The sequence below is a fragment of the Rhinolophus hipposideros genome (assembly GCF_964194185.1).
Source record: "Rhinolophus hipposideros genome assembly, chromosome: 19".
Classification (NCBI taxonomy): domain Eukaryota; kingdom Metazoa; phylum Chordata; class Mammalia; order Chiroptera; family Rhinolophidae; genus Rhinolophus; species Rhinolophus hipposideros.
This window is the reverse complement of record NC_138065.1, coordinates 44,399,605-44,427,284: the sequence shown is the minus strand read 5'-3', so window position 1 is coordinate 44,427,284 and position 27,680 is coordinate 44,399,605. Positions and strand designations below refer to the sequence as shown.

General features: G+C 39.4%; 1 protein-coding gene across 1 annotated transcript in view; it reads left to right on the top strand.

Annotated features, from left to right (window-relative positions):
• Positions 1-467: 467 nt before the first annotated feature.
• SOAT1 (sterol O-acyltransferase 1) overlaps positions 468-27,680 on the top strand; it is a 57,262-nt gene continuing 30,049 nt past the window's right edge. The window contains exons 1-2 of the mRNA XM_081026516.1: positions 468-687; positions 11,779-11,901. Of these exons, the coding sequence (XP_080882642.1) occupies positions 11,787-11,901 (115 nt within the window). The 5' untranslated portion in view covers positions 468-687; positions 11,779-11,786. The remainder of the gene's footprint in view (positions 688-11,778; positions 11,902-27,680) is intronic.

Below are 27,680 nucleotides of genomic sequence, written 5' to 3'. Positions count from 1 at the left end.
ACTGTCTCTTAATCTAGTTCGGATCGTGCTTGAAGGCATAGTCACGTACAGTGTACAAAGCCTGAAAGCATCCCATGACACACGCTTCTGACGAGTGCTTCTGTTTTGTTTCCTCGAGGGGCAGTTCCAACTGCAACGATCCTGTGTTAGAAGCGGCTTCTGTGACTCTCTCGAAGAGGCACCAGACTCGCTAGTCCCTGGCTACCACGCAGGGTGCCGTTTTGGGACTTGCAGGAAGTTGTCTCGGTCCCATGTCTGCCACCCCACGAATCGCTGGGCAGAAACGGAAAGCAAGCTGCTGTCGCCGGTGTTACGATCTGCTAGCGTTTAGTGCCCCTCGCAGGGCGACAGGGCCAGCTGGGGGCTCTCGCCCCGCGTACCCGCGCGCCCGGGGAGGGGCGGGGCGGCCGTGGGCGGTGGGCGGGGCCTGGGGGCCTCCAGGGCCACCAATGAAATCCTGAGCCCACGAGGGCCGTGCGCGTGACGCTGCGTAGCGGGCCGCGAGGCTGGGGGCGGTGGGGCCCCGGAGTCCCGTGCTTTATCTTCGTCTGCGGCCGGGCTGGCTGCGTTGCCGGCCTTGGGCACCTGGAGAGCCACCCTGAGCCGACCTTCCTACGGGCCTCGCTGTGACGGCTTCCCGGCTGTGCCCTCCCTGCCGAGGTTCCCGCTGCCGGGCTGCGGCCGCAGGTAATGCCCGTGCCCCGGATCCCCTCCTCCTTCCGTCTGGGTCCACCCGCCTCAGCCGGAGAAGAAGGGGATAGAGGTGATGGCTGCGACTCCGGCCCGGAGGGCCTGGCCTTGTCCTGGGCCGGGGGGCGGAGGAGGCGGCCCGGAGCCGGGGGAGGGGAGGCTCCGCGAGTCCTCGGGAGTTTAGGGGATGGAGAGGGCGCGAAAGTTACCATCGGGCGCTCGGCTGGCTGGCAGCCTTTTAAACCTTGGTTGGAGGTGGGTTTGGTGTCCCCCGAGTCCGCTGGCATCTCTCCCACCGGTAGTAAAGAAAATTAATGACTTAGAAGACATTATATGCCTTCAAAGAGCGAAACCAAAACTGCACCCAGCTTCTAATTGATTTGGGAAAAAACGTGTGCGAAAGGATGGATGACACTTCAAGACATCGAAATCTGCTTGTCTGGGCTCCAGAGCCTTTCATCAAGCTCGTATTTATTTTTCAATATTGGGATGTATTGAAGTTTCTGTCGTTCTTAAGTGTCAATAGCCATGCAGTTTAAGCGTATGTTTAGAAGTTATTTGTAAGGGAGACACTATAAACTCTAGTCTCCATATTTATATATAGATTAAGGTCACTGGTCACTTCTTAATATTTAAATGGCTGCCATCTGCGTAAACTACTTGTTTTCCCCCCAGAGTGCATGCCTTTCCCTTTGAGCTAGAATTCAACTTGAAGCATTTTTTTTTCCCCTTGCTTTAAGTTGGTTGGTGTGGGGGAATGACTTGTAAGTGAGTTGTCTAGGCATGAGAATGGATTTTGGAAGCTCTGATACTTTCAAGAGTAATCATTTAAAAATGCCTGTGTCTCAATGGATCATACACTCACAACTCTCAAAGATTCCGTCTTCTCATAGGATAATAAGACCAAAGTACTCTTGCCACACTTGCCATCTCCAGTTCATTTGGGGTCAGTTGATGCCTAGCTCTCTGGGCTCAAGCCACACTGGTTTTTTGTTGTTGTTGTTGTTCTAGGAAAGCCTCTTTTTACTATCTCCTTATCTTTAGGGGTTTCCTTCACTTCTTAGGTGCTCTTCTGCCCCTTCCTCCAACTTCTGTGCATGTCTCGATTATCAAACCCAAATATCACTTCTTCAGGAAACCCATCCTATGCCAGTGAAACTCTCCCAGCACACTCAGTTTTCCTTAGCAGCAGTTAATCATCAATTGAAGGAGATGCATTAGTTACTTAGATGCTTTGTTTCCTCTACTAGCATGTAAATATCCTGACAGCTGGGCTAGTCCATCTTATTTATGTCTTAATTCTCTGAGTCTGGCCCAGCACCTGGCACAGGTACAGAATGAACTGAGTTGGAGGACAGAGGAAGGAGCTTTTGAATGGGAGATATTAACTAGAGAAGAGTACCTGTTTCCATTGGGAAGGAAATGGAAAAAGGTTTTAATACATTTATTTTTGGAATTTATCATACAGGATAAATGAGTGTACTGACCATCCAGATGTAAATGAGAATTTACCTGTGTTTTGTAGTTTGACTAATTGACTTAATGACCTAATTCTTTGATATGTAAATGTTGTAGGGCTGTATTAGGGCAAACCTTTGGTTAGAAGGAAGAGGGAGAAATTTTGTTTTGGATCGATTGTAAATTTATCTGCAATTGTTTCTTTTTCCCTAGTGAACCTGGGAGTGGTTTACCAAAGTTCACGGAGAGAGTAGGCGCTCAATATTTATTTGTTTTACAGATTTATAGGTTCTTTTGAAAGTTTTATTAGTAAGAACGCTGTAGGCAGACTACAATTGACACGTCTTTCAACATGGTTCATTTATGCCTCAAACCCATTGTTTTTGTTTTGCTTTTGTTAAACAGAAAACCACGGGCCCAAAATGGTGTCATTCATGCTAAAAGCTCCAGATACCAAACCTAGACTTAATACCTTATCTGATTGCAGTTTCAGCCTCTTCTTTTGCTCGAAACCATTTGGAGTGTACTTTTTCTCCTAATAATGCCACCTTGGGCCCTTGAGCCATTCTCTACTGCTCCATCCACTTCTATTTATTTGAAGTGTACTATCTCTTCTAATAAACTACTCTTTCACCACTTAAAAAAAAAGAGAAGAAGAAACATAATCTTAATCAATCTGCCTGATAAGACCCCTGTGCCTTCCCTCGGGGAAGGTGACCCTGCCTGAAGTAATCCACTCTTTTAACTTCCTAGTCCCACCATTTTTTCTGCCTATAAAAACCTTCCATTTCGTAGAACTCATCAGAGCACCCTCTGGTAGCTAGGTGGGATGCTTGCCCATTTCACGAAACCACTTAGTAAAGCCAATTAGATCTCCACATTTATTCGGTTGAAATCTGTTTCTTAACACTTTCTTAAGGCCAGTTAGACTATTATACTGAACATTACAAAAACAATGCATAGATTAGATTCTTAAGAAATAAGTGTTCAATCAGTGTGTTGTATTCTAAAATAGTTATCTGTCAGCTTTATGTCACCTTGGGATAAATGTTTCCACTGCCACTTACCTGCTGTGTGACTTTGATTTGAGCAAGTTTCGCAGCATTTCCAAATCTTTTGCGTCTTTTAAAATGGAAATGGTAAATGAAATATGGGCTGCATTGAACCTGGGTGCACAGCACTGCAAATGTTACTCAGTAAACACTAGTGTCCGGTGTCTTTATTGCTGGACCTCCTAGACTAACTAGTCTTATGATCAGTGTTTTTACTTCCTCAGCTCATTTCGCAACAACAATCCAATATATTTCTTTGTCCTTCTTCCCGCAACTAACTGTAGAAGTAAATGTAGCTATTAATATCCCCAAATTACTAAATATCCCATGTCCCACCTTCCTTTTTCTTTCCTTCATTTTTTTGGTTCTATTTAAATTTTCAGTGATACTGACCATAGATTACCTCTGGAATCATCTAAGTTGGTTTCGAACATTTCTTGTTCCTGGTTCTCCTCTAATAGATCCTAAGCCTTGCTTTCTATTGCTCTTTGTCTTGTAATCTTGGGGAAATTACTTAACCACCTGTAAAATGGGATAATAGTACGTAGGTATTGCATAGGTGGTTGTGAGGATTAAACGAGCCATAGTAAGTACTAGGTAAATATTAGTTTTATTATTCCCTAGGTGACCTCTTTCTGCTTTATGGTCTCTCCCTGGGAGATTTCCTGCCTGTGCCTGTACACCGATGAATCCCAGATCTCCATTTTCAGTCCGGACCTGTATATTCATCTGCTTATGGGTCATCATCACTTGGACCCACACACACCATATTGAACTTATCTACTCCTTTCTCTTCTCCTGTAATTACTCAGCTTAATGCATAGCCTTAGCTGAGTTAAAAAACTCACTTGGGATCTCCATTTCCAACTGTCGTCTGGCTGTGGCCACCTGGACATCTCATTGACGCTCCCACTTAATGTTGGTAAATTTATCTCCCTATCTCTTTATTGAAATCATTAGTTCACTTTGTAAACTCATGTCATTTGAGCCTTACTTCAGGCCTTTATCATTCTTCCTGTGAGCTCAGTGTTCTCCCTGCCAGCCTCTCCTTTCTCTAGCACGTCCTCCATGTTGTCCCTTGAGTTGTCTTACTAAAGACAAATACCAAGTCACCTCCTGTTTGAAAATCTCTATTAGCTCCTTGTTTCTGTGTGAAGTTCCAGGCTCCTTAGAATGGCTCCTCAGGGCCCTTGACCTTTTGTTCTTACCCTTCCACTTACCCTGTGCACAGCCTGTTCCTTCTTTTCCTTTAAGATTTAGCCTAGATTTTACCTACTTCAAGAAACCTTCCTGGTTGCCCCTAAACTCAGTTGGCCACCAGGCCTGTATTCCCTTCATACTCCATGACATCTCGGATGCAGTTTTGTAATACCATTAGGTGTTACAATTACGTTTGTATGTCTTTTGCCCACTAGATTTTCACTTCTTGAGAGACAGACTATTGTAGTCATCTGTGTATCCCAGGGCCTGATACATATTAGACCTCAATAAAATGTTTGAAATAATGAATCCATCCATCAAGGTCTGTACTTGGTCATGTTTTTCATAGTGTAGTCTCTTTCTCCCACCCTGTCTTGATGCCTAGCAAACTTCTGTTGCTTCTTTGAACTCTGGCTCTGATGTTGCCGCCTCCATGAGTACTTGTTTAACTTCTCTAAATAGTTATCCCTTCTATTGACACATTGTGTGTATATGTGAACAATGTAATGAGGCAGACCTGTATTATTACAACACATTTACCTAACATCGTTATAGAAAAGAGGTGCTTAACATACATTTAATTGGCACATACCATTTAAGTGTCAGAACTTAAAAACCAATTTCAGTGCACATTGCCTTCTTGCCTTCTATGTTTAAACTACCAAAGCCTTTTTTAGACATGCCACGGTCATCAGAGCATGAATTTCAGCTAAGATTTGCTCTGATACAAGGATGTATTGATGGACTCAAGAAACAGAACTCCTTTGATCCTGCACTAAAAAAACCTATGCTTGCTCTCTTTTTAACTCCTACTTTGAAGTTTTCTTTCTTTACTCTCATCTAGTATAGTTATGCTTCTGGCAGTCACTACTTTTTTCTGTTTGAAAATGGCAACAGGATTACCCCAACATAAGGTTATTGTTAGCATTAAAGGAGATACTGTACACAAACATCTTATCAGAGAGGACAGAAAATTGTAATGATGCACCAGGGAAACTTCCTAACAATTCTAATAATGTTTATTCTAATTATTTGAATTGTTTCAGCAGAACAGTTTCTCAAATTTGACAGGTTTTCCAGTAGACTAAAGAGCATGGTACTTGTCAGCAAATTGTTTTTCAGAGTTTCTTAGACAACCTAAATTTAGAATTGGGTCCTGAGTGGTAGGTGTTGATGAAAAGTCCTAAACTCTAGGACAGATCGTTTTTATGTATATACAACTGAAATCCCAAACTAGGTAAATTTCCTTATTAACTGTTTTATATTTATCTTTTAATATTAATAGGTAAAATTAGAAAGAAAATTGAACATGAGTTCCACCTCTCAGGCTAGCCTATTAATATTTGTTTCGCAAACAACCATCGCTAGTATCTACTTGTTTTATTTCCTTAATGCATGTGAAAATGCTTGGTAACCATTTATTAACTCATTTAACAAATGTATATTATGTGTGCACTGTATTCCAGGCATGGTTCTAGATACTTAGATAACATGGGGAACAAGACAAAATTCTGCTTTTCCTGGGGATTCCAGTCTTGTGGGGGAGATAGACAATAAGCGCTGTAACGTATCGGGCAGGAAGTGCTTTGAAGAGGATTTAAGCAGGGTCAGGAATAAGAGTAACAGGGTGTGCGAATGTTTACTTTAGTTAGGGAAGACGGGATGGGACATGAGGATGGGACATTTGAGTAGAGAACTTGAAGGGAAGAAGAAAGCCTAGAGGGTACCTGGGGTAGATGTTCCAGACAGAAGAAATCGCAGAGACCTCTAAGAGGGAAGGAGCGTGGCTTGTTTGAGAGACAGCAAAAGGTCGGAGTAAGTAGAGGAGAGCAAGTGAGAGAATTGTTGTAGGAGGTTGAGGGTGCCGGGGAGGGGGACGGGAGGTGAGTGGCAGATCTTGGAGGACTTACTAGGTGATGGCAAGGACTTAGAACAAAATCCAATGTTTGAAGGGTTTTGAGCAGGGGAGTGACTTGCTCCGACTTACCTTTTAAAAGGATTACTGAATGCTGTGTTAAAAACTAGACCGGAAGGGAGAAGATGAAGAGAGGCCAGTTAGAAGGTTACTGCGGTGAGAGGTGGCGCTGGCTGAGACTGTGGCGAAGGGGGTGGACATGGTGGGAAAAGGTTAGAATTGGATATATATTTTGATGGCAGAGTAAAATGGACGTGTCGTTGGATTAGATAAGGGAAAGTGAAAAATCAAGGATGACTCCTCGTTTTGTTTTCGTTTTTGTTTGTTCAAGTCTGGGCAGAGTCACTGTGAGTCCCATTAACTGAGATGGGGACGACAGTAAGAAGGGTAGAATTGGAGGGCACTTCAGTAGTTCAGTTTGGGTCATGTTAAGTTGGAGATGCCTGTAAGGCATCTGCGGGAAGGTGTCGAGTCAGCAGGCCTTTAGATGTGCGCCTGGAGCTTGAGGAAGGGTGGGCCTGGTGGGGAGAGAAGGGTATCAAAGATTCGGGGTGGAGGCATCGGAGTAAGTGAGCTGGTGGTGTTCGGAGAGTTACATGCTGGCAATCCGAATTACAGACGTGGTGCCCTCATTCGTAACAGTAGAATCTAGGGGAATGTGTGACTGGGACATAAAAACAGTTTGTTGCAGACAGAAGGCAGTCAAGGAGGCTGCAGACCCGGGTAGGGGATGGATGGATATACATAGATGCTGAGGTAAAAGGAGATGGAGATGGGGGAGGGAGTGAGGGAATGAAGGGAGTGACCAGGAAGATAGCACTGCTTGCCACAGGCTGGCTATCAGTTGTGCTAATCTGGCTATTTCAGGTATTTAAGGAAGGGAAAGACGAAGGGTGACCTAGAATGAACAGGAAACAAGGAGGACAGTGCCCCCTCCAGGTCCTGTTTAATGGGAGCAATAAAACACTGGTGCACCTCACATCTAAGGGCAATGATCATGTAAGCACTTAGAAACATGGAGCCTTAATCACAATCTGAATTTTTGTCTTTGCAACAGCTGAAGTCGTTGTCTTTGCAACAGCTGAAGTCGTTCGCCTAGCTAGTATCTAGGTTGGTAAGGGAATAAAAAGTTCAGCTCTCCGTCGTCCCCCACCTGGATGATTGCAGTTGTCTGCGAACTAATTGGTCCCTTGTGGTCCTTTGAGGGCTCTCTTGCCCTCATGGTCTGCTCTGCACACAGCGGCCCAAATGACCCATCTGTCTAGAGAAAGAACCGTTGAGCTGAGCATTACTATAGTTTGCCTCCATTTTCTGCAATAACAGCCACATACTGTTAGCTGACATGCCTGGCAGAGGAGCTCAATTCAGACATCATCTCCTAATCTTACAATTGACATGATCTGAGAATTTGGACAAAAGTGAGGTGAGCTGTTAGGTTGATGCAAAGGTAACTGTGGTTTTGGCAATTATTTTTAACCTTTTAAACCGCAATTACTTTTGCACCAACCTAATATTGAGCGTAATAATTGTCCTAACATCTGTATGTATGACAATAATAAAATGTGTTAATCTTGTCTTGGAAACCACATGGTGTTTGAGCGGTATTTGAGGAAGTATGTAATTACACATACAGCACTTTATTTACCCTCATCTAGTACATCATAAAAGTAAACAAGTAGAATTGGAGGGATGGTACGGTTTAATGTTTGACTAGGTCATTTAGCATACAGGAGGTAGATTTGTAGGGATCAGATCACTTAATTTTTAAAACTTGCCCGTTAATAATAAAACATTGGCACTTTAGTGTATGTTATCTTACTGTTTTTTTTGTGATCATAAACTGCAGTAGTAGTTATCTTCATTTTCTAGAAGAAGAAACAGATTCAGAGAGTTTGGAGCATTCACCCAAGGACATAATGACACGATGGAACAGAGACGTAAACTCCCGTGTTCTAACACCAAATCTGGTGCTTTTCCACCGTATCACCATTCTCTAACTTCCTGCTAATAGAGGAAATGGAGGCCTGTGGTATTAGTCAGACTATGACATGAAAATTTTGTTACGAAATTAGCGTTTTCTTTTCTGGCTTACTTCTGCACCAAGTAGATGAAATAGTGTCAGTGTAGTTGTGCAAGCGCAGTGGCTGTATTTCAGCTTTCAAAGTAAGGCTTTATTGTCTAGATGAGTTTGATGGAGCCTGATCTCATCACCAAGGACTTTTAAAATTGTTTTCATTTTTCGAGAGGGTACCCAGGCTTAACATTTATTTATTTATCTTTTGCCTCGTTAAGCATCATTTATTTGTCTGTTTTGATTTATTCAAAAGTTGATTTATTAAGTATTTTCTCACCTCTCAATAAGTAATTTTAATCAGCTTGAGATAACGGATTTCTCACCGAGTTGATAACAGTCTCAGCCAAAAGCAAAGTGACATAGTTTTCATTCGCCTGTATTGTTTGCTTTGTATGATAAATGTATGATTGTTTCTTTCAGTTATTGAAATATTTGAAGGAGTTTTTGTAGACCCTTAGGAGTCTTGGGGACCCCCCACCCACAATTCAGAACCGTTGTTGTAGATCTTACTGTTGAGTAGGATGTCTGGAGCTGTTCACAGTAAAGATGATGCTCAGTGGCCTCCTCCCAGCATATAGTTCCCTCTTGATTCTCGAAGTTTCGAGCACCGTATCCTGTTACTTAGAATTACTGGTTGTGGTATTAACTGATACATTCACTGTCTGCACTAATGCATGCCTATCGTGTTCCAGAGACTCCCTATTAGATTGGGGGGATTCAAAGAGAAAAAACCACGTAGTTCCTCTCTTTGAGAAACTTATGGTAGTACAAGAGGCAGAGAGTATTGCTCTCTAAGTGTAGTAGTGTGATAGGAATGGGGGGTAAGAGATGGTGGTCAAAGAAACCTTAGCAGGGGACTTGCGTCAGGCAATCTGGTGATTACAAAGTAGGCTGTGGAATCTGGTAGTTCTGGTTTTGAATCCCAGTTCTGCTGTTGAAGAATCAGATGATCTGGGGTATTTTTCTCATCTGTAAAATGAGGATAACACCTACTTCCTAAGTTTGTAAAGGTTTCATAAGAAAATGTAAAGGATTTAGCAGCACAGTGCCTGGTAGGTACCTAATAGCTGCTCACTAAATCAGAGCTGCTGTTTCTTCTGCTGCCGCTGCTGAGTCTTTGAAGGGTGAGTCGGGGTGGCTAGATAAAGAAAGAGCAGAGGAGAACTGGCTTTCTAGAGACTGGAGAGAGTATATGGGAAGACATGGTGACCAAAGACAATATTTGGGGAATAAAATAGTAGTACCTACCTTAAAGATTATATTGAGATTAAAATACATAATACATGTAAAACACATACACACTTAAAAGTAGAGTCCCTATTTTTAATTAACATTATCCCCTCTATAATTCCTTCCTTTTGGAAACATCTTGGTTCTTTTTGCATTTTTCTGGCTCTGTTGTCTTCCCTGATTTCTTTTCTACTCTTTGATGTCCTACTTTGAGGGCAGCCCTCAGAATTTATTTGTCTGATCTCACTTCTCAAATTGTTTCTTTTGGAGGATGAGATGCTTCTGGCTTCCTCTGTTTTTGTCACACAAATGACTTTCAAATTTATTAGTTGCCCTGACCTCTTTCCTAGGTTCCTCTTAATAGGATCTGATTGGTCTCCCAAAATTTCGACTTGATATATTTATCTACTCTTCCATAATTGTTTCATTGATTCAGTTTCAGAAAAAAAATTAGAAGGGAACTGATGTAGATTTGTGAGATTTTTACTTTGCCAAGCAGTGATATTTAGGAAAACAATCAAACTCACCATGTGCTACATTTCATACAGAAAAGGACATTTCAACCTAAAAGTTTGCAGAGACTTTAATCTTAGAATTTAAAAATACGTAGCTTTAAAAATAATGTAATGAGTACTTCATCCTTTGCTTCAGACTGATGAAAACTTTTTGTGTAGGAAAACACTGCTTTGGAGTAAACCTTGTTCTGTCTCGACGTTGATCTTTGACCTTGATCATATTTCTTGGTGTTTAAAATGGTGCACCATTGCCCGGCTGGAAAAAAAATCCTAATTTCTTAGGTCTTTACAATTTGACTCCAGCTCTGCTTTCTAGCCTTTTCCTCCATCACATTTCTCTGTTACCAACCTAACAAAAAATTCAGATAGTCAGTGGTGTTTGTAGTTGGGATTGGACCCAGGTTCACAGGTGGCCCTGTCATTAGCTGTGTGGTCTTGGGCAAGTTACTGTGCTGGGAAAGTATGTTAGAGCTGTGCTGGAACATCAGCTCGTTGCTGCGAGCTAGGTGGCACTTAACCAGCTAGGTCTTCTTGCTGTTCTTCTATTGAACACAAATGATTTCATTGACCATCAACATCAGGCAAGGCCATTCTGTGGTCAGAGTGGATGAAGACAAAATGTGAACATTGTCCAAGTCACAAAATTTCCCCTCCCCAGTCTAATGTGAGTGATTGTTGCTGCTTTATCAATTGTAGCTCCAGCCCTCCTCTAGTTGGCCTCCGATAGAGAGTTGTTGATATAACCAATCTTAGAATTGTTCCTGCTTTCTGACAGCACCCAAGTCAGAGTGAACCTCTGTTGTTTTGGACATTCCCCAAAAACCACCTACCCAAGTCTCAAATCCTAAATAAGTCATTTCTAATGCTCTCTTATTAAGACTTCCGCCCCCAGTTTCCCAAGGGATGCATTCCTAAGAAACCCAGTTTGTTCCACAACAGGTATGAGTTATGCTCCTGATGTGTGGGTAGAGGGCTGGACAGGAACTACTTTGAGCCTTATTTTTTCTCATCTGTGAACCAGGAATAATAACATGTTTTTGCAGAGTTGTTAGGAAGATTAGATGAGAAAAAAATGAAAGCACCCAGGAGAGTCCTTGAACTTAGCAGATAGTCTCCAAACGCTTGTTTTTTGTCCTCTAACAAAGCAGTCTGATCAGCTGTGGTCCCTGAACAAGGTCCATGGACCTTGTTTTAACCCTTTCTCACTCATGGAGTGCTCATTCCAGACTCGGACCAAATGCCTTTTCTGGAAAAACTTTACATCTTTTAATGCTCTTTTCTGTCTCTGAACCTCATATATTTATTGTTTTTACCATTGACTTGATATTAGTCATACTCTATCTTTTGTTATTGAATTCTTAATTTTTCATATACTTATGCCTTGTGTGTTCAGCTAAATTGTTGTTTAAGAATGGGGGCTATGTGTAAATACGGGCCTTTGAAACTAGCCAGTTACTTTATAGGGACTAATTTCTTCAAATTTTTGTTTATACTGTCTTGTACTCAGAAAATGCTTACATAAAACTAAAGTCAAATAAAAGGAAGAGTATGTATCATCATTTTTCACCTCCTAAATATGGTGATATTGTGAAAGTTTCCTCAACCAGCTACTTTGTTCAAAACTTTTTACATCTTCTTTCTTAGAGAACACAATGGTGGGTAAAGGGATGTCTCTGAGAAATCGGCTGTCAAGATCCAGTGAAAAGCCTGAAGAAGAAGAAGACCAGGGAAACCCTACAAAGGAGTCCCTAGAAGCACCCAGTAATGGTGAGGCTTTTAATTTCTTTCTCTTTTTTTTTTGAGGTGAATTAATGAAATAGAGAACAAATTCAGAGCTCTACAACAGGGATTCCATCTCTTTGGCACTCTTTATTTTAAATGGATATGCAGGTAGGCACGGTAAAGATACAGAAGACAAAACTATATTGATAAAGAGACAAGAAAAGAACACTTCAGTGTAAGGGTCATTCACAGCTACTTTAGATCCTATTGGTGACACTGGTATACATCTCACGGAGGTGAACTTTATTGACGTAAGTGGGGTTTGCAATGTATACTTTAATTCAGGATTCATCACATCAAGTTGTATATATCTGGTAATGAAGACATCAGAAAGTGAGCCCTTTCTTGTTAATTATATCTGCGAACATTTTAGGGGTTTCTACTATGTTCTAGAACATTCATCCATTTATTCATTCCTTCACCCCCCTAACCTACCCATAGTTATTGATGCCTTGCTTGGTGCTGAGGCTTACAGCAATGATCAATCCAGATGTATTTGTCCTCATGGAGCTCCAAATCAAGTGTATGAGAAACACTGCCTCCGTAATTAAAATAATTAGATTATTATAAGTAAGTGCTGCTAATTACTTTCTTACTAGATGTAATGAGCATAATGAGAGTAATAAGCAGCATACCTAACCTAGTTCCGTACCAGGCTATAAATCTTGGGAGAAGGAGATTAGGGAGTTTTATACTTATATCCAAGTCTATTCAACACATGAATATAAAGAAGAGTTTGATGAGGCTTGTTAAGGTCGTGGCTTATGCTTAAGATTGATAGACCTGTAAACACAACTCCAGCTGATGTCATCTATTACATCAGGCTATTTATTTTTGCAACGACATTTGTATAGGTATTATTTTAACAAGGATTTGAAATTTGAGGCTTGTTTGGTTAACAAATAGGGATGGAACTTTATGAGAAGTTGTGTGGCATCGAGACTTCAAGAGAAACATACTTTTGCTTTTCCTTCTGAAATTTAATTGTATTCAGATGGACACCACCAGGAATGTAAATGTTTCTGCTTAAGTTTGCATAATGAAGTTTATTGATTAGCTATTTATGAGACATTTGTGTTGCATATGGGCTAGTTTCAGTGTGATATAAATGTGAAATTTCACCCAACATTGGGTAGAAACATTCCCCTTCCATGATTTAGGGACTATGTGATATAATCCATTTTATCTGTCTTGGAGACAGGAAAATTGCTTTTTACTGAAACTTTCTGTCACCAGATATGATTTTCTCTTTATGTTCCAATTTTGAACAAGTGTTGCAATTACTCTAATTTCTGCATATTTTCAGTTCTTCATATTGTCTTCGTTCATTAATTTTTAATCATTCCAGTTTTTAGTACAGATAATAAAATTTGAGGGTTTTTTTTAGCTTCAATCAAGAAGTATAACCTCCTCCTTGATTTAATGTAAGTAATGCTGATCTGACCATAGAATGTGTTTCTTCACTTAAGTATTTGTTCACTCTGGGGACTAAGCAGCTGTGGCCTTGGACCCATCCCAGTTAGTGTGACCCACCAACCAGGACTCCTGGTAGCTTATTAGAAATGTTCCACCTTACATTTATTGAATACATTTTCATTTTAATAACATTCCCAGATAATTCATATGTGGGTTACAGATTGAGACACAGATCTTTGTGGCAGTTTTCAGTTGGGGTGGATATTAATCAGGGTCTTCCAGAGAAACAGAACCAGTAGGTTATATGTAGATCTATAGAAAGGTGTCATATGAGGGATTGGCTCCGACGGAGGCTGAGAAGGCCCACGATGCAAGCCGGAGGCCCAGGGGAGCCCGAGGTGGGATCCAGTCTAAACCTAACGCCTGAAATCCTGAGATTCAGGGCTGATGGTACATGTCCCAGACTGAAGGCCCGAGGAGCAGGAGCACCAGTGTCCCAGGCAATTCAAGCAAGAGAGCTTACTTGCCCTTCCTTCGCCTTTTCGTGCTGTTCAGGCCCTCCGGTATTGGAGAGGGTGGTCTTCACTCAGTCTACTGATTCAAATGCTTATCTCTCTGGAAACACCCAGAAATAATGTGTCACCCACCAGCTCTCCGGGCTTCCCTTAGCCCAGTTGACACATAACGTCCAAGTGTATGCATGAGAATCATCTGTCAAATGAAAAGTAATCATCCAGCGAATAAAAACTGCTTGGACCCCATTGTAGATTTACTGAATCAGAATCTCAGGGGGCGGGTCCAGGCATGTTAAGTTTGGGAACGGTGGCTTGGAAACACTGACGAGAACCACTGCTGTCAAGAACTCGGAGACTTAACTAGACCCACCTTGTGATACGTCACTTTGCTATGTCGCAGCGACAAGGACTTTTTTATTCTACTCAGTTTATGTCGTTCTTGAATTCCTATGTTGTGGTTCCTAATTCTAGTGACTGCTGGGTAGGATGACTTTATGTCCTGATTTGCTCAGGTTAGTCTCAGTTTTCACCAGTGTCCAGTGTGATTCTTGCAGTGAATCCTTGTTTTCTCAGAAGGGTCCCATTTTGTTTGATAAATTACATGGCCACTCCAACCATGGGGTTGGTGAATTAATAAGGACCATTATAGATGTTACAGTATTTAGTTCACATTTTCAGAAATGTATCATTAGTTTATCCGGTGAAATTATGATTAATTAGCTTTCTTGTATTTTGTGGCATTTGTTGAAATAATACCAGTTCTGAAGATACCTTTTTGTCTGAATTGAAAATAATATTATTACCTGATTTTAAAAGTGATATGTGCTAATAAAAGTTTTTCTTATTCTATGACGCACATGTAACAAAGTGTTCAAATAATTCAGAATATACAAAAAAGGATAAAAAAGATCAGAAATGACTCAAAATTCTGTCATTGAGAAATGAATGTATGTCCTTCCAGAGATATTTCATTTACATAATTAAGTAACATTTTATATAATTAGAACATTTTATATACTGTTAAGTAACTGGGGTCTTCCAACACATTGTAGACATTTTCCTATTATCAAGTAACAGATGAGTGGCTACAAATTATTGTATTTTATATGTCACATACAGTCTACTTGTTTCTGTGATGAATATTTAAGCTGTTTCTTTTTTTCTGCTATAAACAAATGGTAATGAATATCTTTACATATTTGTCAAATGTCTGAAAGAGTATTGCAGGGTCAAAGGATATTATTTTAAAATACTTATTTTGATACATGATATTGGATTGTAGCATTCACCTTTACACTCTCTATAGTTACCCTTCTGTGTTTTTGTCGTTAATATGCCTGTTTAGATCTTAAGTCTTATTTCTTCCTTACTACCTCTTTTCGTGACAGTGTACCTGTCATTTCTGCTTTTTCTTTCTAATTTGCATCTCATAATACGTTATGGAATGCTTCATTCTAGGAGTAAATAGAAATGAGGACCCTGTGTATAACTTAACAGGAAAAACTAAAACAGAGAGTCTTATCTAGACCAAGTATTAGTACTGCCATTTACCAGTTGTCTTAAATGTGGCAATGTGATGTGAGTAGAGACTGGTCTAAGTTCTTTTTCTTTATTTTTCTCATTTTCTTTTCTCTTCTTGCTCCTTTTCTTTCTCTTTTCTCCCCACTTGGCCCCTTCTCCTCTTTTTCTTTTTTCCTTCCATTCCTCCCAGTTTTTTTATTGATATACTTTACATTCTTTTCAGGTGATACAGGCTAATCCCTCCCTGGGTAAACTGGCAGTCACTGAGAGCAACTTGCTTCCTAAGATGGCGTCAGTCACGCCAAGAACCAGAAACCATTGTGCTTAACAAATTCTCATCATTGTTTAATTACAGCACATTTTTATCACCCCAAAAAGGAAACCCATGCCATTTTAACAGTCACTCTCCATGCTCCCATTCTCCCACTCTGGCAACTACTAATCCTTACCCATTCAGCCATTGATGGACTTTTGAGTTGCTTCCACTTCTTGGCTGTTGTGAACAATCCTGCTGCTACGAACATAGGTATACAAATATCTGAGACTCTGCTTGTTCTTTTGGATATATGCCCAGAAGTGGGTTGCTAGATTGTGGGATGGTTCTACTTTTAATTTTTTGAGGAACTGGTATCCTGTTTTCCATAATGGCTGCACCGTTTTACAATCTCATCAGTGGTGTGTAAGTGTTCCCATTTCACCACATCCTCACCAATACTTGTTACTTTGTTTTATTTTATTTTGTTTTTTAAAATAGTAGCCATCCTAAAGAGTGTTGGGTGATACTTCACTGTGGTTTTGATTTGCATTGTTCTAATAGTTAATGATGTTAAGCACCTTTTCATATACCTGTTGGCCATTTGTAAATCTTTTTTGGAGAAATGTCTATTCATGTCCTTTGGACATTTTTTAATTGAGTGAATTGGTTTTTATTGTTGTTGTTGGCTTGTAGGAGTTCTTTTTATTTTAACAAGAGAAAATAACCAAATTTAATACATATGTACCTATGGGGACTCCACATACATAAGAGATTCAGCGACCCCACATACATGAGAGGTTCCAGGACAAAGGGAAAATGAGGTACATGTAACATTGTGAGCTAAGGATCACCTTGAAACTTCAGTGGGGAGGAAGGTCATTGAAGGACATTAAGAAGACTAAGTTGGGGCGGCCGGATGGCTCAGTTGGTTAGAGCTCTCAACAACAAGGTTGCTGGTTCAACCAGCATTTCTGCATGGGATGGTGGGCTGTGCCCCCTGCAACTAAAGATTGAAAACGGTGACTGTACTTGGAGCTGAGCTGCGCCCTCCACAGTTAGCTTGAAGGACAACGACTTGGAGCTGGAGGGCCCTGGAAAAACACACTGTTCCCCAATATTCCCCAGTATTAAAAAAAAAAATGAGCACACCTTAAAAAAAAAAAAAAAGCCCGAGTTGTAGAAGTTCTTGAGTTGAGTTGTAGGGGTTATATTCTAGGAATTATCTCTTTATTAGATATATGATTTACAAATATTATTCCCCTTTCTATAGGTTGCCTTTTCACTCTGTTGATTGTATCGTTTGATTCATAGAAGTTTTAAGTTTGGAAGGATCCCATTTGCCATTTTTTGTGTTTGTTGCCATGTTTTTGGTGTCATATCCAGGTAACCATTGCCAAGCCCCGTGTCATAAAGGTTTTCTCCTATTCTGTTCTCTTTTTCTTATAGGAGTTTTACAGTTTTGGGTCTTACATTTAGGTCAGTAATCCATTTTGAGTTAATTTTTTTGCATGTGGTTTCGGGATTACTGCCATCTGTGGTAGGCTGGAAAAATGCCTCCTCCCCCAAAGAGTTCTAAAACTTGGAATCTCTGAATGCTTCTTTATGTGGCAAGACCAGGAGAGATGGGGGTGGGGTGGGGTGTCTTTGCAGATATAATTTTTTCTTTTTAAAGATTTTATTGGGGAAGGGGAACAGGACTTTATTGGGGAACATTCCAGGCCTTTTTTCCAAGTCAAGTTGTTGTCCTTTCAGTCTTAGTTGTGGAGGGCACAGCTCAGCTCCAGGTCCAGTTGCCATTGCTAGTTGCAGGGGGCACAGCCCACCATCCCTTGCGGGAGTCGAGCAGTTGAACTGGCAACCTTGTGGTTGAGAGCCCACTGGCCCATGTGGGAATTGAACCGGCAGCCTTCGGAGTTAGGAGCCTGGAGGTCTAACCGCCTGAGCCACCGGGCTGGCCCTGCAGATATAATTAAGTTGGGAATCTTGACAGGAGGTTGTCTTGAAAATCCATGTGAGCCCTGAATACAGTTATATGTATCATAAGTGGGAGGTAGAGGAGATTTGACCACACAGAGAAGATGATATGGAGATGGAGCAGAGAGAGAGATTTGTAGATACTGGCCTTGAAGACGTGTGTTGTGTTCACAAGCCAAGGAATGCTGGCAGCTGGAAGCAGAAGAGCAAGGACCAGATTCTACTTAGAGCCTCCAGAGGGAGAGTGGCCTTGCTCTATGAAATCAACGCCTTGATTTCAGCTCAGCCTCCAGAACTGTAAGAGAATAAATTTCTGTTGTCTTAAGCCACCATGTTTTTGGTCATTTGTTACCAAATGACCAAAACTAATACACCATTTTAACAGTTAAATCTATCAATCCATGAACACGGGATGTCTTTCTGCTTATTTAAGTTGTCTTTAATTTTTTTTCAATAATGTTTTGTAGTTTTCAGAATGTAAGGTTTGACACTTTTTTATTGAATTTATTCCTAAGTGTTTTGTTCCCTTTGATGCTATTGTAAATGGAATTGTTTTCTTAATTTCTTTTTCTGATTGTTGCTATTGTATAGAAATGCAGCTGGTTTTTGTATGTTGATACTGTGTCCTGAAACTTTGCTGAACTTAGTTTTTAGCTCTAATAGTTTTTGTGTGGGTTTTATACTGGTATTTTCTATATATGATCATGCCACCTGCAAATAACAGTTACGTTAGCTGTGGGTTTTGGGTAGGTGCCCTTTACCAGGTTGAGGTAGTTCCTTACCTTACTCATAATTTACAGGTTATATCGACTCTTGACTACCTTTTACTTTGCCTCTGTTCATTTGATAGCTAATTAATTAGTATAATAATAATAACAACCACTAACATAAGTTGATCATGTGCCAGGACGTGTTTTAAGTGTTTTATGAATATTAACTCAGTTTACTGTAGTTCTACTCAATTTCAATGTTGAGATAGATACCTAGAGAACAACATACCTTTTGTAACAAATTTTGAAAGTTCCTTGGCAAAAATATGAAAAAAATTAATATTATTCTGTAATCTTGCCCCTTCATCCAGTATATGCAACTAATCATAAAACTTGCCAGTCCACGTAGAGCTTTGATCAACTGAGTAGGTTGAGAGTTCATTTTTTTCCACTCAGATAAAAGCAAACCATGTTTATTTTAGAAAAGGCAGATAAGCAAAAGTTCAAGTTTTTGTGATTTTTCCTTGGATACATTCCTCGACATTGTTTTTAGGTCAAAGGGAATGCATATTTTTAAGATTATTTGGGTGGGTATTGCCAAATTGCCCTCTGGAAATATTGCACTCCCAGTATTGTCTGTTACTTCAAACATTTTTCAGTCATGGGTGATGTGACCTTTTAAGTACACTAGATGGCATTTTGAGAGATGAAAAATTCCACTTGAAAAATGCTTCGTACAATGAGACATTAGTACCAGCAGAAATAAAGTTATTGAATATTAATTAATACTTTTTATAGCTTTTAAAGTCAAAAGAGTAAGTGTGACTATTTCAATTCATTACAGGAAGGTGAATCAAAAGAAATGAAAGATATTAGCTGACACTTTCTTTGACAGCTTCTAAAAATTAAAAAAAGAAAAAATCGTGCTAAAAAATCAGCCTGAAAAACTTTCAAGTTCTAAGCGTGTCAACAAAACATTGTCAATGATTCTGGGGTGTTACGTACTTGAGGTAAATTTGTGTTTTAGCAGAATTGCTAAAAATCATTTTGAATACATTCATTTTTAAATAATGGGACATAAGGCATAACTTGACCATTTTGAAAGAAAAAGAGGGCTATGATATGTTTTGTTTCTAACAAGATAGTTTTCCTGGTTTTTTTCTCTATATGTTGCCAAAACCTTGAGCAAGAATATAATCATAAATTGTAACAGTGTTCTAATAGGGAAAATGTTATACAGTCCACTTTATGACAGTGTTTTTAAAGGTTTAGTTGCAAGAAATTTGTAGGAATAAAGTGTTTGGGGGAAGAGCTTCCATTCTTTTAATCTTTGTTCTATCAAGAACATTTGACAATAACTTTATCAAAAATTAAATCTTGGAAGTCTAGGCTCTTAGAATAAGAATTGGTCTTAGTGGTCATTTAATCATGACCTTACATGCAACATATGCATCTGAAATGAAAGTTAGGTTTACTGCCTTCCAGCTGACAGGTTAATGTAGTGTCAGTTAAGCACCTTTGATACATAGATATAGATACAGATATCTGTATAGCTATATGTGTGTGTGTGTGTGTGTGTGTGTGTGTGTGTGTGTGTGTATATGGCAGTGTACTAGGTTTGCTAGTACAGATGAATAACAGGCTAAAACAAAAAAACAGTCCTATATTATAAATAGGAGTTAAGTAATTACAGTAACTAAACAGTATGGGAGAGCAACAGGGTGAGGGATCACCAAGCTTTAGAATGGAAGGAAGTGTCCATAGAGGTAGAATTTATGTTTGGCCTTTGAAGAAGAAACTGGGAGAGGGCATTGAAGCCAGAGGAAAGTTATTGGTTGCAAAGCCATGGAGTTAAGACAGTAGAGTGTATGTGTGTTGTGTTTTGTTTGCTTGTAGAGAGGATTGTTGGAGGGGGAAGGTAGTACAGATGGATTTGTGGTTTGTTTTCACGAATAGGAAGACAAAATTGGGAAGACCAGGAGGAAGTCAGAAGGTAGGGCTTGCAGCTTTACTGTGGATGTGGTCGTTGACTGACGACCTACCTAAGTGGATGACGTACAACCTGTCAGTGCTTAGATTTCCTCTTGCAAAATTAAGGAGAGCAAATGTAACATCACTGTGTGCAAGTCTATAGCACTAGATTCATTGAGGTATTATTTTGTCTTCTCGTTGATGGTGCTGGCAACTAACTCTTCCGTCGCAGATCCTAAGATAGCTTTACAGTGCCCTGCTATGTAATACGTCAACTGACAATTATTATCTACACGATCTTCTAATATTTCTATCAAAAATTAGCTCTTTTGATTTTAAAATAAGATCATATGGTGTTGTAAAAGTTTAATGATAATAAAGCTAATTCTTACTGCATATATAGGCAACCCACACAGTTGATACAGGTGTGGTGATAAAAGAACAATAAACCAAAGTTAACTCTGATCGAGTAACCTTGTTCTTGTAATTATTTTGATTACAGGATAGAAATCTGTTTCCATAATAGCTTTCACAAAGTGGTAGATCAATTGTGATTGGTATTTCCGTGTATTGCTTTTGTAGATTACTCATAATACTCCTTTAAAAAATCTCAATTTGGTGTCCTCATGCCAAGCCTCATGGGGCTATTTCCTCTTCCACTAGTTCAAGATATTTTGGTTTCCTTAAAAAAAATTGCCCCACGCCAATATGATCAATTAATCTATGACAAATGGGGCAAGACTGTACAATGGGAGGGTAAAGACAGTCTAGTCAAAAAATGATGTTTGGAAAACTGGGCAGATACATGCAAAAAAATGACCACCTTCTTACACCATGTATTTCAACATATTTTTCAAATCTCCCTTTTCGTATGAATATCTGTGTACTGATTTTTGTTTCTAGTTCAGATTCCATTTCTTTATGGTCGTGCAGACACGTTATTAGTTGAGAATTTTGAAAGGTTTTTGAAGTCAGTGGAGCAATAAAAGGTGATAGATTATACTGCTTTATCTCCCTTTTTGCTTTGAAGATGAATAAATATTGATTCTTCCAAGGATTACTTCTAAACCCAGCCATCTCATGGACATAAAGGTGACTTTCACATGACTTTTAGATTGCTTACATCTCTGGACAAAGCAAGGCTGGGATAACGGTCTTCTAAGGCATAGTCAATGAGAGTTTTTTTAGAAACTGATGAGGATGTTAAAATGAGTTTGAGCTTCTAGACAATAAAAATCTGTTAGTCAGTGCCTAGGCATTAGCTAATTCTGTACTTGCTACAAGGAGACAAAGAATATGTTTGTTAAAAGAACTGAACTCAAGGGGGGTGGGGGGTGGGAGGTTAGGGTAAGGGGGATCAAATATATGGTGATGGAAAGAGAACTGACTCTGGGTGGTGAACACACAATGGGATTTATAGATGAGGTAATACAGAATTGTACACCTGAAATCTATGTAATTTTACTAACAATTGTCACCCCAATAAATTTAAAAAAAATTGAAAAAGAACTGAAACTTGAAAAAGTAGTTATTAGCCACTGCTTAGTACACCTTAGTCATCTAAGTCGATGTGTAGGCCATGATCCTTTTTCTTTTTAAATTTTTTATGATGCGTGTTGCCCAGCTAGAGGGTAGAAGACCCCTAGTATTCGTTCAGCCCTCAGTTACTATTATATTTGTATGTAACTATCTTGCTTATCTCAGTGGATTGTTATAAAGAACAAGTGAGATGACGTATGATAAATACTTCATAAATGTCGATATTCGTAGCGAGGTTAACAAGGATGAGGCTTTCGAAATTTGGACTCCATAATGACCCAAGAAAGAGTTGCAGAAATGGATTGGGAGTGGATTGCTAGTGAGAAGGCACAGATAAGAATGCGTAACTACTTTTCTAGGACATTTTATTTTAATATAATAAAATAATTATAAAAAGAAAAAAATAGCATGGTTGGGTGGTAAGGCTCATTAGAAAGGTCTGTTTGTTTTAAAACATTGTTTCAAAATTTCAATTACTTGTAATTTGGACATTGTCGCGGTAACATTTTTTATTATGTGATTTAAAGAAAATCTCTTTAAAAATATTAATCCTAAGCAATAAATTCTGTAAAGTCATATGTTTGATGCAGTTAAATATTTGTTTCTAAAATGTTAAATTTATAACACTTGAAAGGTAAATGTTGGTAAAACCACAGATTTAAGTTTGAATATCAGTAATGACACCCAGGTCATAATTTCAGAAAAAATTGTTAAAGAATAGGTTGGCTCTGAATGTAAAATGTGGACAATATAAATGGCTCAGTGTCTTGAGAACGATTTGAACAGTTTCTTAAAGAATACAGGAAGGAACAAGGCAATAGTTTAAAGGGTTGGTCTTTAAAAAGAGATGGGCTACCCCTTCCTCTGACACAGGAACAGTTGGAAAGAGGATTAAAGATAGTGAAAATTAAGAAAGAAGACACTTAAGGAGTCAGTACTCAAAGTGATCAACTGAAGGTTGCTTAGTAGGGCTGGAACTTAAAGAAGGAGAAGGTGAAAAATGTTTGGAATTATGTTTGTGAGGAATGTCACAGAAATTCATCAAGAAGCAAACAAAGAAAAAGATTTCATTTTTTCTTTATTAGTTTCAGGTGGACAAAACAATGTAGTAGCTAGACCCTCTTCCCCCTATCTACTGCCCCTCTGACATGGTATATAGTTGTGACAATTCCACTGACTCTGTTCCTTATTCTGTAATCCACATCCTGTGACATACTACATTATATTACATTATAGCTCACATTCAGTATTATTCAGCTTCAGCTTCAAGTGTAAGCACAGTGGTCAGGCATCTACACCGCCCATGAAGTGGTCTCCCTAATAAGACAAGTGTCCATCGGATACCCTACCAAAAGATTTCATTTTTTATTGCAGGCCTGGTTAAGACTTGACAGCATCAGTTTATAGTGGGCCCATTGCTCAGTGCATGGCAACTAGAAATCAAAAAGCAGATAGCAGGCAGTAACTGGGGTTGGAATGTGGCATGGTGGGCCCAGGAAGTTGGTGGTGATGAGGGAAGGATAGAAATAATGACAGAGGGTTAGCAACTCTAGGCTGGGTAAGAAAACTGGTAAAGCAAAAGAACAATTTTCTATCAGAAGAAGAGAAAAACTGTTTCTCTGTGTTTTTCTTTAGAGCAATGAAGTCTTTCCTAGAAATTCCCCAGCAGATTGCTCCTCTCTCATTGGCCGGAATGAGATTACAAATTACGTAGCAATCTTCCTTTTGCCTCTCTACTCTTTTCTACCCTACTTTGCGCCCTGGGAGGCTGACTTGATGGACTATATCCCCCGTGCCTTCTGGTTTCTGGAAGTATCTGGTCATGGGGCAGGAGATCCAAGAGCAGAGAGTAAGGTGAGCCTAGGTTCCCTCTGTGCTGGGTAGCCAGCACTTTTATCTAGGGAGTTGAGTTCTCTTTGTGTTTTCATAACCATTTCCCTCCTTTGCCTTTCAGGACTAAGGATGGTAACAGCTTTCCTGAGGTTTGTTTTTAGCTCTAGAATCCCACAACTGTCCTTTGTTAAACTCTGCCCACACATTTATAAAAATGCCCTCTTTAAACTCTTCTCAGTAAACCAGCTTGAGTGGGTCATCTTTTTGCTGCTGCTACTCTTGCTGATACTCATGCCCATTCTTAAGTCAGTCTCTGGCAAGGGGAAGCAACCAACATGTTCACCAGTTATGTTAGATGATAAAAACTAATGTGTACATACACGTCAGTTTTGTCAGCCAGATTTACAGTAGTAAATTCAGTCATCTCAAGCAGGATTTGACAAACAGTGACGTTCATTCATTTATATTTGTAGTGCTTTGGGACCATATGGGCTACGAAGCCTAAAATACTTACTATCTGGCCCGTTACAGAAAAAAGGTGCTGCCCCGATTTAGAAGTACACCGTTCAGTACGGCGGTCACTGGAACTGGACTGGCCCATGTGGTCCATTTGCATACTTGAAACATGGCTAGTCTGAATTCAGATGACACTCATTGTGAATAGGTATCACATTTCAAAGACTCATTTGCACCTGTTTCTTTTTACTTTTTAATGTAGCTCCTAGAAAATTTACAATGACCTGTGGTTCGCATTATATTTCTATTGGACAGCACTGACTAATCTAGAAAGTAACTGGTAATTTAGAAAGTAAGCAGATTAAAGCTGCCCTTAGGCAAAAGCCTATTCAATAGTGTCATAAAGCAAAGGGAGCTTGGCACCTTGAAGCATTTGACCCGGGTTCAAGTCCCAGAAAACCCAAGTCCTTACAGGTCTTCATGTTAATTCCTCTGCCTGAAATAATCTTTCTAGCACCTGCTCACCGTGATTTTTCTTTCTTTTTTTTTTTTTAAGATTTTTTTTTAATTGGGGGAGGGGAATAGGACTTTATTGGGGAACAGTGTGTACTTCCAGGACTTTTTCTTTTTTCCCCAAGTCAAGTTGTTGTCCTTTCAATCTTATTTGTGGAGGGTGCCGTTCAGCTTCAAGTTGTTGTCCTTTCAGTCTTAGTTGCAGAGGGTGCAGCCCACCATCCCTTGGGGGGGTCGAACCAGTAACCTTGTGGTTGAGAGGATGCGCTCCAACCACCTGAGCCATCCGGGAGCTCAGCAGCAGCTCAGCTCAAGGTGCCGTGTTCAATCTTAGTTGCAGGGGGCGGAGCCCACCATCCCTTGCTGGACTCCAGGAGTTGAACTGGCAACCTTGTGGTTGAGAGCCCACTGGCCCATGTGGGAATCGAACCGGCAGCCTTCGGAGTTAGGAGCATAGAGCTCTAACTGCCTGAGCCACCGGGACGGCCCACCATGATTTTCCTTTATCATTTGAGGCTCAGCTCAAATATTAACCTCCTTTGCAAAAGCTCCCTGCACTCCCACAGCCACAGCCCTTCTGCGTGCTGTGCTTATCTGTGTGTATTTCTCCTGAGATCATAATGGAAGTGTTTGGAATACATGCCGAGTGCCCTGTATATATTGGGTCCTCAGTGGTTTTTATTTAATGAATAAGTATATAATTGAGTGAATAAATGAGTTACCCATTTAATGAGCTTAGCTTTTTGTGTTTTCCATGTGAGTAACATTGGCAGTAGGCTTGGTATGTATAGTCGTATAAGTGTAAGATTTTTACAGGAAGCCGATCGGGTGAGAAGCCATGATGCAGCAGCTGAAGGGGAAAGGCACAGCTCCTTGGAGCTGTTTGGGATAAGCCTGCTTGCTCTTGTTTTACTAAAGGTATTACAGTAATAGCACAGGGCAATCAATACGTGATCACTTTTGATTGACATAAAGATTATGTGTGGTACGGTACATAATCTTTTTTTAAAAGGTCGGAAAACGTAATTTTAGAAAAATTTTCATCAAAACTGCTTCAAATGAGATTTTTGATGCTCCAAAAAGTAAAATTTAACTATTCAGTTAAATGGAGTAGCCTTTACAAGTGTTAGGTAGTATTCTTGAAGATAAATGTTGCAAGCCTGATTTCGTGGGGATCCGAGGGTCAGAGGAAAAAATCTAGAGTAGCTTTCCTTAAAGGATTTATCCTTGGGTCTACTATTAAGATATTATCAGTTAATGATCAGTTATCAGTTACTGATATTAATGTTTTCAGTTAGTTTATATTGGCAGATGTTTCAGAATTTGAATGACCCTCAATCCTGGCTTATCAGTTTCAGGGTCAGTATTTTAGAAATTTAGAAACCTTGAGTTATGTGGTTGGATGTCTATGTAGTTCTTTAAATCTTATAATGTTAGAGTGTTACTCTTGGGCTTCTATGACATTTAATTTTTTAATTTTCGAGTAGCAAGAAAGTAAAGCTTTTCTTTTGAATATTGTATGAAGTTAATTTTTAAGGTGCAAGAAAATAAATTGAATTGGCTTTTTAGTATTATTTTCCTTTCACTTTAAAGTCATTTTGAGTGGGCCCTTCAGGGACTTGAGTTGTAAATGTGGGCAAAAACTCTCCCGATTTCCTAGTCCCTGACTCAGGAAAGTCAGTTATTTAGGGAGACACAGAAATCTTTTGGAAGTGATATACAAATAGTGAGCATTTAATCTTTTACAATGGCTCCTTTCCCATCCCCCCAGGATAATTGAATTAGTTGAAGGGAAGAAGCTTCTGGATTCATTTATTTATGAAATAGCTTAGTTATGAAACCATGGTCTGATCAAAGATAGTAGAGAACTAAATAAAAAAGTGTATTCTCGTAATTCATAGGAAAATCAGATGAATGTTTATCGTACCCTCATGTTTCTTACTTCACAGTTACTAATTTGTGAATATCTTCAAAATTTCTCCTCTCCTATCCATTCTCATTGCTCTTGTTTCGGTTTATAACATCATTTCTTGTACAGATTTGTTGTATTTCTCTTATGGGGTCCTTCTCATTCTCTCCTGCCAGAGAGAGTGGGCTTTCCACTCTAAGATGAGTTACTTTCCTGCATAAGACTCTTAGTTTCCTCAAAGCCTTTGCTATCGTCCACATAGGCTCTGTATGGTAATGACCTCTAGCCTCCTCCCCAGTCATCAACTCCACTATTATCGGTGATTGAAGACATTATTCCACTAACTACTGGCTTCTGTTGTAGGTGTTGATAAGTCAGGGACCCAGCATAATTTCAGTTCTTTTGTAGGTGATATTTTCTTTCTGTTTTTAAGAGGTGTTTTTGTTTTTTAAATAAATTTCTGTGTGACACAGTTTCACTATGATATATCTAAGTGTAAATTTTATTTATCCTGCTTGGGATGCTTTGACTTTATTTGAGGATTGGCATCTTTCAACAGTTCTGGAAATTTCTCAGCCGTTATCACTTCAAATTTTCTCTATCTTTATAGATCTCTGCTTAGGCGCATTTTGGACCTTCTCATTCTGCATGCCTTTTTTCCCAAGCGAAGTATTATGAAAAGATAGTCTAAATGTTCAATAGAGTACTAAATAAACTATATTTCAGCCCTAAAAACAGAATAATGGGCCAATAAAATTGATGTGGAATAATATGTAATGACATGAGAAGATGTTCATAATATATTAAGTGAAAAAAACACATTATGAAACTATGCACAAGGAGTCCTTTTTTATAATATGTATATTTGCCAAAGTAAAAGGACAAATGTGGTATTTGCCAAAATATTAATGTTAGTCACTTGAACATCATAGGGTAATGGGTGATTTTGTTTGCCTTTTGGTGGGGCGATTTTATATTTTAAAAATATTTTATATTTTAAATTTTCTATAATGAAGATTACTTTTAGAATAAGGAGAGGTTTTATTAAATTTAAATTAGCTCAACTATGCCCCAGTGTTCATTGTGGCAAAGTAACTATTTCTGGGAAATTACATCTTCTAAATTTGAGTGCCCTTCACTCTTCCCTTCAG